Source organism: Dermochelys coriacea, chromosome 28 (assembly GCF_009764565.3).
Source record: "Dermochelys coriacea isolate rDerCor1 chromosome 28, rDerCor1.pri.v4, whole genome shotgun sequence".
Classification (NCBI taxonomy): domain Eukaryota; kingdom Metazoa; phylum Chordata; order Testudines; family Dermochelyidae; genus Dermochelys; species Dermochelys coriacea.
This window is the reverse complement of record NC_050095.1, coordinates 1463172-1476671: the sequence shown is the minus strand read 5'-3', so window position 1 is coordinate 1476671 and position 13500 is coordinate 1463172. Positions and strand designations below refer to the sequence as shown.

The 13500-nt window shown below is 65.9% G+C and overlaps 1 protein-coding gene across 2 annotated transcripts in view; it reads right to left on the bottom strand.

Annotated features, from left to right (window-relative positions):
- ACAP1 (ArfGAP with coiled-coil, ankyrin repeat and PH domains 1) overlaps positions 1-13500 on the bottom strand; it is a 28119-nt gene that overhangs the window by 9591 nt on the left and 5028 nt on the right. For both annotated transcript variants that reach the window (XM_038386119.2, XM_043503648.1), the window contains exons 4-9: positions 6717-6770; positions 5925-5983; positions 5135-5318; positions 3990-4034; positions 2144-2239; positions 794-868 (exon numbers count right to left, since the gene is read on the bottom strand). In XM_038386119.2, the coding sequence (XP_038242047.1) occupies positions 794-868; positions 2144-2239; positions 3990-4034; positions 5135-5318; positions 5925-5983; positions 6717-6770 (513 nt within the window). The remainder of the gene's footprint in view (positions 1-793; positions 869-2143; positions 2240-3989; positions 4035-5134; positions 5319-5924; positions 5984-6716; positions 6771-13500) is intronic.

The following is a 13500-nucleotide window of genomic DNA, read 5'->3' as shown; positions in this document are numbered from 1 at the left end:
CCTCCACCCCCCTGAGCCCCGCCCCCACCAAGCCCCGCCCCGCTCTGCCAGGCGCAGTCCCGCCTCCACCCCCAGAGCCCCGCCCCCACCAAACCCCGCCCCGCTCTGCCAGGCGCAGCCCCGCCTCCACCCCCTGAGCCCCGCCCCCACCAACCCCTGCCCCGCGTTGCCAGGTGCAGCCCCGCCTCCACCCCACTGAGCCCCGCCCCCAGTTCACTGCCCCCAGACTTCACCCCACCCACCTTCACCCTCACCAAGCCCCGCCCCCATACCACCCGCTCCAGCCCCGCCTCCACCCCACTGAGTCTCCAGTTCACTGGCGCCAGCCCCCACCCCACCTGCCGCAGCCCCGCCACCACCCCACCAAGCCCAGCTCCCCTCAGCCCCACCTCACTGCCCCCAGTCCTGCCCCCTCTACGCCAGCCCCAACACGCTAGCACCTACACCCCACCCACGCCACTCAGGGCCCCGTCCCCCCACCCGCAGGGCCCCGCCTCCAGCCCCACCCCACTGGGCCCGGGCCTTGCTCCCCTACCCCAGCACCGCCCCCACCCACCCCAGACCTTGCCTCACCAGCCACTGCCTCCTCCCACCCCATATCCAGTCCTGGCCCCAACCCACAAACCCCGCCCTCTCTGGCCCAGGCCCCACCCCTTCATAACCTAGCCTCACCCCCTGACCACAGGCTCCTCCCACTGCCCCCAAATAGCTGTCTCTCCCCAGAAGGCCCTGCCCATACCCACCCACCGGAGACCCCCTCCCCCCACACCTGCCCCCATGCCTCCCCCCTCACCGTCTGTTTGATCATGATGTGTCTCTGCTCCATGTCCCTCTTCTCCCGCGCCGATTCCAGGACCAGCTGGTGCAGCTGCGGGGACGGGAAGGACGGAGGGTGAATTTCCCAGACAGCCCGTGGCGGCCCGGACTCCTGGGTTCTTTCCCCGGCTCTGGGAGGGGAGTGGGGGCTGGTGGGTTAGAGCAGGGGGTCTCGGAGCCAGGACTTCTGGGTTCTCTCCCCAGCTCTGGAAAGGGGAGTGGGGGGCTAGTAGTTAGATCGGGGGAGGCTGGGAGCCAGGACTCCTGGGTTCTCTCCCCAGCTCTGGGAGGGGAGTGGGGGCTAGTGGTCAGAGCAGGGGGGCTGGGAGCCAGGATTCCTGGGTTCTCTCCCTACAGCATCTGCGCTTGGCATTTGAGTCCTGTTGATTTTTCCAGCCTCCCCTTAACATCTGGGCTGGGAGGGGAGCAAGCCTGCATCCCCCCCTTCCCGCCCCAGCAGGAACCCCCCCAAGCTGGGGGGGTCAGAGGTCACCGAGCAGGAAACCTGAAGTGAAAACAGGAAGCGGCCGTGCGGGTGTCAAACTTGGCAGCTGCTGTAGTTGGTTATTGTGCGGGGGGGGAGAATCGTTCTTGTGAACACCTCCCCCCCAGCTCCTAGATACGGGGGTGTCTGATCCCCCATAGACCCCCACTACATTCCCACCATACAGCCAATGACCTCCCGCCAACAGCCCAACCCCCGACACTGTATCCCCCCCACCACACACATTAACCCACAAGCTCCCGCTCCCCTCCCAGAGCTGAGAAGAGAACCCAGGTGTCCGGCCCCCAGCCCCCCCCTCCTCTGACCCACCAGCCCCCGCTCCCCTCCCAGAGCCAGGGAGAGAACCCAGGAGTCCTGGCTCCAGCCCCCCCCCGCTCTAACCTACCAGCCCCCACTCCCTTCCCAGGGCCGGGGAGAGAACCCAGGAGTCCTGGCTCCAGCCCCCCCCTGCTCTGACCCACCAGCCCCTGCTCCCTTACCAGAGCCGGGGAGAGAACCCAGGAGTCCTGGCTCCCAGCCCCCCCTGCTCTGACCCACCAGCCCCCACTCCCCTCCTGGGGCCGCGGAGAGAACCCAGGCGTCCGGCACCCACCTGGCCGAGGTGGGCCCAGAGGCCACGGGTGCAGGCTCCCCGGGGCGGTGACATGGTCTCCGGGCAGAGGAGCCCCCGGGCCCCGCGCCGCCGGCTGGGATGTGCGCACCGGCATCCTGTCTGCTGCATGGCCCCCGGTTGGGAAGTCCCCGCCCCCCATGTCCCCGCCCCCTTCCCGGACCTGCCCCCCACCCCGTATCCCCCGGGCCCCCCCTGCCCAGCTCCCCCACCTGGTCACCCAGCTCCTTGCGGTATTTCTCCAGCTGCTGGGCCAGCCGGTGCCCCTGCTCCAGGCAGCAGGCCTGGGCGTCCATGAGTTCCGTCATCTGGGGGGCAGACGGGGGGGTCACAGCCGGGCTACGCACCGACCCCCACCTCGAGCCCCCCCGAGCTCCCCCATCCCACAGCCCCCCTTCCTGCCCCTATGCACTGCCCCCTACACACTGACCCCACCCTACAGCCCCCCTTCCTGCCCCTAAGCACTGCCCCCACCCCAAACCCCCATCCTACAGCCCCCTGTCCTGGTCCCTACGCACTGCCCCCCACCCTGAACCCCCACCCTACAGCCCCCCTTCCTGCCCCCTACCCCGAACCCCCATCCTACAGCCCCCTGCCCTGCCCCCTACGCACTGCCCCCACCCTGAACCCCCACCCTACAGCCCCCCTTCCTGCCCCTTACCTCGAACCCCCATCCTACAGCCCCATGTCCTGCCCCACGCACTGCCCCCCACCCTGAACCCCCACCCTACAGCCCCCCTTCCTGCCCCCTACCCCAAACCCCCATCCTACAGCCCCCTGTCCTGCCCCTACGCACTGCCCCCACCCCAAACCCCCATCTTACAGCCCCCTGTCTTGCCCCCTACGCACTGCCCCCCACCCTGAACCCCCACCCTACAGCCCCCCTTCCTGCCCCCTACCCCAAACCCCCATCCTACAGCCCCCTGTCCTGCCCCCTACGCACTGCCCCCACCCTGAACCCCCACCCTACAGCCCCCCTTCCTGCACCCTACCCCGAACCCCCATCCTACAGCCCCCTGTCCTGCCCCCTACGCACTGCCCCCCACCCTGAACCCCCACCCTACAGCCCCCCTTCCTGCCCCCTACCCCGAACCCCCATCCTGCAGCCCCCTGTCCTGCCCCCTACACACTGACTCCCACCTGAGTCCCCAATCCCACAGCCCCCCTTCCTGCCCCCCCAACCCTGCACCCAAGAGGCGCCCCTTCGAGCATCCCCTGAACCCCCCACCCTGAACCCTGCTAAGCCCCCCATCCCATAGCCCCCCCTTCCTACCCCCAAGCACTGCCCCCCACCCCACAGACGCCCATTCTGCCCCCTACGCACCAACCCCCACCTCAAGCCCCCCGAGCTCCCCCATCCCACAGCCTCCCTTCCTGCCCCCTACGCACTGCCCCCACCCCGACCCCCATCCTACAGCCCCGTCCTGCCCCCTACACGCTGCTCCCACCTGAGCCCCCAATCCCACAGCCCCCCTTCCTGCCCCCCAAATCCTGCACCCTACAGACCCCCCTTCCTGCCCCCCGAACCCTGCTAAGACCCCCATCCCTTAGACCCCCCTTCCTACCCCAAGCACTGCCTCCCACCCCACAGCTGCCCATCCTGCCCCCTCCGCACTGACCCCCACCCTGAACCCCCCACCCGAGCCCCCCATCCCAGTCCCCCTTCCTGCCCACTCTGCACTGCTACCCGCCTAAGCCCCATTCCTGCCCCCACCCCACAGCCCCCCACCTCACTGCCCCCATGCCTGACCCCTATACTGCCCATCCCCGATACACATGGACCCTCCCAATCCCTCCCCCACCCACCCCGAAGGGCCCCCCACATGCTCTCCCCACAAGCACATTCTGCCCTCTCTACCCTGCCCCCCAGATCTCTTCTATCCCTCCATCCCCCCAATGCCCTTCAGAGCCCCCCACACACCCTGCCCCCCCCAGAGATCTCCTCCCCCACAGACCCCAATCCCTCCACAGCCCCCCGACCCCAGAACCCCCCACCCACCTTTTGCCCCCCACAGGCCCCCCTCTCCTCAGTGTACCCCCTCCCATCACCCAACTCACAAATTGCAGGATCTCAAACTTCTTCTTGAACTGGATCATGTTGATCTGGGGGGCAGGGGAGGGGGGAACTCTATGGGTCAATTCTGTAGAGAACTGGGGGGCTGATCCCCCCCCAGAAACACTCCCCACAAAACACTCCACTCCCAGCTCTGCCCCAGCGGGGCTCCAGCCCGGGAACCAGCCTCCCGCCCACCCCTGCCCCCCCCATCCTAGGAAGCCCCCAAGCCCCCTTATAGACACCCCGAGTTCCAGAGACCCCACCCTCTCTCCTGCTCCCCCAGTTCCAGCCCCATCACAGGACTCTCTGCCCCCCAGATCTCTCCCACCCTGGGCCCCTCTGCCTTCCCTGCTCCCCATATTCCCCCACCCCACGCCCCTCCCTCTTCCCTGCCCCCCAGAACCCCACCAGTCCCAGACTAGGGTTGCCAACTTGCTATGCACACAAAACCCACCCCTCCTCCGAGGCCCCGCCCATGCCCCGCCTCTCCTCCGAGGCCCCGCCCCCACCCACTCCATTTCCCCACCCTCCCTCATTCGCTCCTTTTCACCGGGCTGGGGCAGGAGTGCGGGAGGGGGATTAGGGCGGGGACAGGGGGTTGGGGCGTGCGGGGGGAGTGAGGGTTCCAGCTGGGGGTGCAGGCTCTGGGGTGGGGCCAGGGATCAGAAGTTTGGGGGATCAGGGCTGGGACTGAGGGGTTCAGAGGGCAGGAGAGGGGTGAGGGCTCTGGCTGGGGGTGCAGGCCCTTGGGTGGTGCTGGGACCAAGAGGGTCGGAGGGCGGGAGGGGGGATCAGGGCTGGGGCAGGGGGTTGGGGCACAGGGGGTGTCAGGGGTGCCGGCTCCGGACGGCACATACCTCAAGCAGCTCCTGGAAGCAGCCCCCCCTCCAACTCCTATGCTGCCCCGTCCGCAGGCACCGCCCCCACAGCTCCCATTGGCCACGGTTCCCAGCCAATGGGAGCTGCGGGGGCAGCGCTGGGGGGCGGGGCCAGCGTGCGGAGCCCCCTGGCTGCCCCTCCGCAGAGGAGCCGGCTGGGGAACATGCCGGCTGCTTCCTGGGAGCCCGCCAGCCCACTGGGCCGCTGACCGGAGCCGCCAGGGGCTTTGGACACACCTGATCCCAGACACACACGCCCCGGTGCCCACCTGGAGCACGTAGTCCAGGGCGCGGTGGCGGGCGCTGGTGCGGGCGCTTTGCAGAGCCTGGACAGCCTCCTCCACCTCGTGCTGCTTCCGGCGCGGCACCTCGGCGTTGTGGTGCAGGGCGCTGGCCAGCCCCTCGCTGCCCCGCTCGAACTCCTTCCGGGCCTCCTTGAACCGCTTCATGTCCCTGGGACAGCGGGGGGTCAGGGGGGGCACCGAAACCACCCCCATGAACCCAGCCCCCCCAAAACCCGGCCCCTCGCTGCCCCGCTCGAACTCCTTCCGGGCCTCCTTGAACCGCTTCATGTCCCTGGGACAGCGGGGGGTCAGGGGGGGCACCGAAACCACCCCCATGAACCCAGCCCCCCCAACCCCGGCCCCTCGCTGCCCCGCTCAAACTCCTTCCGGGCCTCCTTGAACCGCTTCATGTCCCTGGGACAGCAGGGGGTCGGGGGGGCCCCCAAAACTGGCCCCCTGCCGTCCGAAACCCAGCCCCTTGCTGCCCCGCGTAACCCAGAATCACCAGCCTCCACCCCCAACCAGCCCCCAACTCCAGATCCAGCCCCCTCCCGGAACTTCCCGCCTGTCCCTTCCCCAATCCAGGTGCCTCATCCTGAATCCAATCAGCCCCCCCAGATCACCAGGGCACCCCCACAATGCCCCCCCTTCATCCTTTCAACCTCTCACCCCCCAACCATCTACCCTGCCCCTCCCCAAAACGGCCCCTCTCAGCTACCCCCTTGGGAGGTCTCTCCTCCATCCTCCTGCCCCCCCAGCCGCCCCCAAAACTCACTCTTTCACCAGGATATAGATGTGATGCCGGGACGACTGCTGGGTGCTGTCCAGAAGCTCCTGCAATGAGCCAGGAAAAGGGGGGGGTCAAAGATTGGGGGCTGGGGAGAGAGGAAGGAGGGGGTCAGAGATGGGGGGCCCAGTGGTCAGAGATTGGGGGGTCTGGGGAGGGAGGGGGATCAGAGATTGGGGTGACCCCTAGGGGGAGGGAGAAGGGGTCAGAGATTGGGGGGCTGGGGAGAGAGGAGGATCAGAGGTTGGGGGAACCACCAGGGGAGGGAGAGGAGATCTAAGATTGGGGGCTGGGGAGAGAGGAAGGAGGGGATCAGAGATTGGGAGACCCCCTAGGAGGAGGGAGAAGGGTATTTATTATTGGGGGGCCCAGCAGTCAGAGATTGGGGGGACCAGGGAGAGAGGGGAATCAGAGATGGAGGGAACCGCCGGGGAGGAAGAGGAGGTCTGGAGATTGTTGGGGGGCCCTGGGAGAGATCGAGCCGGATGACAGTAGGGACAGAGCTACTTGGGGGCACCACCCATACCCCCAAATCAGGAAAGGTGCCCTGGGAGGGATTGGGGAATGGGGTCCCAAGGAGGCGGGGGTGGGACCAGGGCAGGTGGGAGGGAAGAGAGGCTCCCCCAGGGTGAAGGGGGCAGAGATGGGGGGAGAGAAGCCTAGAGCAGGGTGGAGGTGGGGGCCAGCTGGGAGGGGAGGAGTCAGAGGTGTTGGGGGTGGGGCCCAAGCAGGGAAAAGTGGGGGCTGGAAGGTGAGCGGGGGGGGGGGGGTGTCTCTCACCACTTGGTTGTCAAGCATTTGGTTGAGGCTGACGGAGAATTTTTCCAGGCACTCCTGGGGGGCAGAACAAGGGGGAGAAGGTGAGTGAGGGGCTGGCAGGGCCCCCTCCCCAAGCTGCTGTGTGTCCCTGCCCCTGTCCTGTTCCCCACCCAAGGGGATTCCCCAGCCCCAAGGCCAAGTCCCTCCTCTTTGCACTGCTCTCTGCCTTAAGAGAGAGAGCGTCATGTGGCAGGGAGTTCCCCAGGCTACGGGGAACCTGCAGCAATGCAGCTCAATGGGTCACCACAACGCCCCTAGTGCCACTGGGGCAGGGGATCAGCACTGCCTGCTGGGGGGTGGGGGTGAGCGCCCTCAGCTCTGCCCCCCAAGTCCCCCTAGCGAGCTGGGAGACAGGACTCGCCCCCCGCGTGTGATCAGTAGGGCTGCATTGGTGGGGGGGAGGGGGGACACTGAAGCACCCTCCAGCCCAGCTGGCTCAGGGCCCCACGGGCGACAGCAGATGGCACAGCCGATCCCACAAGTGGAGCCCCCAGATCAGACCCACGCCCCCCAGCAGCCCAGATCCCCCTGAATTGCCCCCCCATCACTCCCCCGCCCAGATCCCCCTGACCGCTGCTGGATCAGCCCCATGGGCCCCCCAGCCCCAGATTCCTCCTCAGATCAGATTCATGCCCCCACCCCCCAGCCCCAGATCCCCCTGAATCTCCCCCTCCATCACTCCCCAGGCCCAGATCCCCCCTGACCGCTGCTGGATCAGCCCCATGGGCCCCCCAGCCTAGCCCCACGGCTTCCCACCCAGATCCTCCCCCAGATCAGACCCACGCCCCCCCAGCCCCAGATCCCCCTGAATCGCCCCCTCCATCACTCCCCAGCCCCAATCCCCCCGCCCCCGCTGGATCAGCCCCATGGGCCCCCAGCCCCAGATTCCTCCCCAGATTAGATCCACGCCCCGCCCCCAGCCCCAGATCCCCCTGAATCGCCCCCTCCATCCCTCCCCGGCCCCAGAACCCCCCCTGACCCCACTGGATCAGCCCCCATGGGCCCCCCAGCCCAGCCCACGGGCTCCTCCAGCCCCAGATTCCTTCCCAGACTCGACCCCAGCCCACCCAGCCCCAGATCCCCCGTAATCGGCCCCCGGTCCCCCCCAGCCCGGCCGGGGGGGAGACTCACACTCATCTGGTGTCCCCCTGGGTTGCTGGGGACAAGCTCACGCACCACCGACGAAGGCCTGCTGGCCATGCAGTACTGACGCCCCGAGTCCAGCATGGCCCCACAGAGCTCAGCAGCTGCCGGGGAGTGGGGGGTAGGGGTCAGCCACACGCAGCCTGGGCCCCCCCAGTACCTCACCCCCCGTACTGATGCTGACGGGGACTCGTCCCCGCAACCAGTGCCCCCCCGCCCCCTCAATCTAGCCCCCCCGAACCTGCCCCCCACCCGCCATCCAGCCCCAAGAACACCCCCCAACTGCCACCCAGTCCCCCAAACCTGCCCCACCCTCATCCTGCCCCAAAACCAGCCCCCCAACTGCCATCCAAACCCCGACCTGCCCCCTGAACCAGCCCCCATGCCTCCTAATCTAGCCCCCCACAACCTGCCCCCACCCTCCATCCAGCCCTGAGAACCAGCCCCCCAACTGCCATCCAGCCCCCAAACCTGTCCCACCCTCTATCCAGCCCCCAGAACCAGCCCCCCAACTGCCATCCAGCCCCCCAGAACCTGCCCCCCACCCTCCATCCAGCCCCCTGCCTCCTAATCTAGCCCTCCAGAACTGCCCCAAACCTCCATCCAGCCCACCCAGAACTAGGCCCTGCCCTCCATCCAGCCCCCCAGAACCAGCCCCTGCCCTCCATTCAGCCCCCAGAACCAGCCCTCGCTCCCTCCTAATCTAGCCCCCAGAATACCCCCCTCACCTCCATCCAGCTCCCCAGAACCAGCCCCTCAAACCAGCCCCCTGCCTCCATCCAGTCCCCCAGAACCTGCCCCATCCCTCCATCCACCCCACATCCAGTATCCAGCCCCACCGAACTAGCCCCCCAACCTCCATCCAGCCCTGTCATCCAGCTACCCGTCCTCCATCCAGCTCCACCCACTATCCAGCCCCCTGATCCACCCCACCCTCCATCCAGCCCCCCAGAACCAGCCCCCCATCCTCCATCCCCCCCCCCATATCCTGCCTCCTGATCTAGCCCCCCATAACCTGCCCCCTACCCACCATCCAGACCCCCAGGACAGCTCTGTGGAATCAGACGCCTGGGTCCCCTCCCCTCCCCCCACCTCACCTTCTCCAGACGAGTCTCCCAGCTCAAAGACTCAGATTCCACCCCCTCGATGGCAGCCCTGGGGGGGCAGATGGGTTAAGGAAAATCTGGGGTCGCTAACAGCCCACCCCCACCCTTCCTCTGCATGGGGGGGGCGCTTTGTCATCCAAGGGTCCCCAGGAATCACTGGAGCGGCACCCCGGTAGCAGCAGTGGAGAGGGGGTCAGCTAGGGGGCTGGGGCTAGGCTGGTATTGGGGTCATGGAGGGGGTGCTGGGGAAGGGATCAGGGTCCCAGGGACGTGGGTGGGGCAGCCTAGGGGTGATGGGTTAGCAGCTGGGGGGGGAGGAGCAAGGGTGGGGCTGGTGGGGGCATGTGCGGGGGGTCACTGCTGCGGGGGGCCGTTTGGGCCACAGGGAGATGGGGGACATCAGGGCACATTAGGAAATGGGGGATGAAGGGACTGGGGGAGGAGACTCCCAGGGGTGTCAGGCTCAATGGTGTGAGGGCTCCTGGGGCATCAGGGGTCATGGGGAGGGCTCCTTGGGGGGGTCAATGGGGTCTGAGGAAGGAGATATATTTTTTTCGGGGGTGGGGTGTAAATCGGTGGCACTCATCCCCTCCCCCCCCGCCCCAGGAGCCGCCTCTCGCTCTCCCTTGCGGTCGTTTCTTTCCGGCCTGGCCCTACCTCCATCAGCCCCACAACCGCTTCCTGTCACCCCCCCGCCGTCGCCTGGCAACCCCCCCACAACCGGTTACCATGGACGGGGGGCGGGACGGGGACAGGGACAATTTTGGAAATGGAAAAAAATAAAGCCTGTAAAACCCACCCATGGTTGAGCAGAGAGGATCATAGGAGACGCCCTCTGGGGCAGGGAATGGGGCAGGGCCCCGTCCCCTCTAGGGGGCCCCGGCCCCAGGGCAGGGACTGGCTGACTTAGGGGGCCAAGATGGCTCCAGCCGTCCCAGCATGCACTGGGCCTCGCGCCCTCGAAGAAGGGGGGATTCTCTGGGGGGGGCATGATCTTGGGGGGAGGGTCCCTCTGTGGGACGATCTAACCCTAGACAGCCCTATCTTAGCACTGGTATCAGGGGCGGGGGGCTGGCTGGGAGAGAGAGACACCCCCCCCAAGGGGGACATGGGTTTGTGTGTGTATGAGAGAGACACAGCTGGGGGACACAGGGGTGTGTGTGAAGAGAGACACACACACACAAAAACAGGGGTACACAGGTAGTGGGGGGTGTATGAGAGAGACACGCACGGGGGGGACACAGGGGCATGCACGAGAGAGATTTCAATACACACACACAGAAGGGGAACGGTGTGTGTGTGTGTGAGAGAGACAGAATGGGGGGATACCCCCCCGAGGGTCACAGATCTCTGGGGGGAGAGGGTGTAAACTACGCCCCATCCCCAAACGGCACGGGCGTGGGAATGCAGCTCGGGGGTGGAGGAGTGTAAGCTACACCCATAAGAGCTTGGCACCCAGCTGCAAACCCCTCCCTGCCCCTGTGCTGCTGGGCCCCTAACCCGTGTGGGTGGGTCGTGTGGGTACGTCTGTTTGTCTCCTACCCCCAGGACCCTGATCCTGTTCGGAGGGCCGTGTGGGTCTGTCTGTCCATCCTCTGCCCCTGATCACCGTGTGGGGCTGTGTGGGTGTCTTTCTGTCTGTCTGTCCCCTACCCCAGGGCCCTGATCCAACGGGAGGACCGTGTGGGTCTGTCCATCCGTCCCTTGCCTCCTGATTCCTGCTGGGGGGCCGTGTGTGTCCGTCCCTCTGTCTCCTGGGCTCCTGATCCCCCACAGGGGGGCTGTGTTGTTTGTTCTCCCATCCCCTGCCGCCTGATCCCACGGGGGGGCCATGTGTTCCATCCCTCTGCCCTGGCCCGTGATCCCCATGGGGGGAGCCCTGTGTGTCTGTTCCTTCGTCCCCTGCCCCAGGGCCCCTGATCCCCACGGGGGGCACGTGTGTCCCCTCTATCTCCTGGGCCATGATCCCCATGGGGGGAGCCTGTAGTCTGTCCCTTCGTCCCCTGACCCCAGGGCCCCTGATCCCACGGGGGGCCATGTGTTGTCCCCTCTATCCCCAGGGCCCCCTGATCCCCACAGAGGAGCTGTGTCTTCCCTGCCCCAGTTGCTCATCCTCCCTGATGCAGCTCTGGTTTCCGGCCATCTGGGTTGCGCAGCACCTTGTGCACCGGTTGCTTCCTGCCCCCCCACCCCGCTTCAGGTTGTTTGTGTGGCGGGGGAACCTCATGCCATGTGGTTCACTGGTGTCTGGAAGACATGTGAGTGGGAGTGGGGTGCAGGGTGTATAGGGGGCAGGGAAGAGCAGAAGGGGTGGGAGGATGGATGATGTATGCCGGGGGGGCACCTGGAGAGGGAACAAGGCCTGAGTGGAGAACTACGGGGCATGGCATAGGGGGCAGCTGAGGGGTCATCTTACAGCCCCCCAGTACCCCTCCCTAAAACAAGGGATCTCCCCGCACTTTCACGCCAGAGGATGGCTTCCAGCCCCCACCATCCCAGCGACCCCCTACCTCCTGCTCTCCCGCAGAGAGATTAAACTGGGGGGGCTGTTTGGCCGAGGGGTTCCCCAACAGCTCAACCTGCTCCCCATATAACCAGCTTGTAGCCCCTCATTTGCTAACTCCTCCCCCGAAAATAAACCAGCGTTTACAGAGGGCCAGGTCCAGGGGACACTGCTCCCGCCCCCTACAGAGCCGGGGAACCACCAGCCCCCCATGTCCTTGCTCCGGGACCCCTTGGCCCCAACGCCAGAGGCGCATGGAGATGCGTAAAAGCGCACAGGCTGCCCCGGGGAAGGGGAGGCTTGAGATGGGAGGGGGGGGAGAGGAACAGCACCGGTACCGGAACCAGCACCCGAACCGGACTCCCCGCTCCAGCGTCAGCGCTGCGAGAGACCCACCTGAACCGGGGAGAGTCCTTGAGACACTCCTCGAAGTCCAGTTTCACCGTCATCCTGGACGGAGGGAGAGAACCGGCCACTGAGGTTCAGGCGGCCCGCCCGGAGAAGGCTCCGAACCACCCGAGCACCTCTGGGAGAGAGGCAAGAGCAGCCCCGGCGGCCGCGCAAGGAGCCACCGACCGATACCAGCCCTGCCCGGGCAGGGGAAAGACGAGAGAGCGCAGGGCTCCCCGGCAGCACCGCCCTGCGCCCCGCCTCGGGGAGGGGTCCCAGGGCGTACGGGGAGGCGCGGAGCCCAGCCCCGCCTCGGGGAGGGTCCCCGGGCGGATTAGCTACGGGATAAAACTGTCAGGGAAGTGCTGTTTTTCCGTCTCTTGGGAGCCGATCCACTCCAGATGCCTTTTCTGGAGGATGCTTTAATCCAGAATAAATGGGTGGGCTCCATACAGGGGGAAGCAACTGAGGTTCCCTGCCTGTGATACGCAGGAGGGGCAGGCTAGATAATCTAGAGCAGGGGTGAGCAAACTACGGCCCCGGGGAGCAGGGGCAGGGGCAGGGGCCACTCCCACGCGGGTCTCACAAGCAGCCGCATGGCCCACCCTCCGGCTCCTAGTGTAGGGGCAGCCAGGGGGCTCAGCTCTGTAGGCTACCCCACTTTTACTGGCTGGGAACTGGAGCCAATGGCAGCTGCCCCTGCTTCCAGGAGCCACGTGAGATAAGCGCCGCCGGGCCCTGCCCCCCTGAGCCTGCCCCACCCCTGATCCCCTCCCGCCCGCCACCCCCTCGAGCCAGCCCGGAGCATCCTCTCCTGCACCCCCCAAACCTCCCATCCCCAGCCCCACCCCAGAGACCCCTCCCACCCCTCATCTCCTTATTTCTGGCCCCACCCCAGAGCCCTCCGGCCAAAAATTAGCCTACCCCTGAACTAGAGAGCCCGCCCGACCTAAAAATCTGCCTCTGGGAATTAGCACCATTTTGGTGCACCAGTACTGGGCTCCCCAGCAGGTCCTGCATGGAGTGACACCGAACTCCCGAGCCACTCACTCTAGTCTGAAGGCGGGTTCATCTCCACCAATTGTTATGTTTGACTTTAATTTTCGCGGTAATGAGCTATTATTTGCACCACTCATTTGACTTTATGCCAACTAATTTTCGGAGTGCTAATGACAACTATGCATAACGTTCGCCAGAATGGTCACCTTTCTATGCCGACCATTCCCCCTGACCTGCACGAATTATTATCTACATTATTGTTATTTGCACTAATTATGTACAGTCGGGATGGGCCCGCATGATTATTCTCACCCATGGCTTGTACCCATTATTTGCACAAATGCACGGATTTTTTTCACTTATTACAGTAGCGTCAGGCGGCCCCAGAGGGAACCGTCTACCTGCTGTGATATGAGGCCGCACAGGAGCACAGTTGTAAGGAGGAACTCCTGGAGCTAGTGAACTGCACCTATTATAATTGCACCACTCCCTTGCACTAATGACTGCACCAATCCTTTGCATAATTTACTGCTCACACGACTATCTGCACAAGCAGCTTCATTGGACCACTTGTGCTAGATATTTCTTTGCATGAATTATCTTG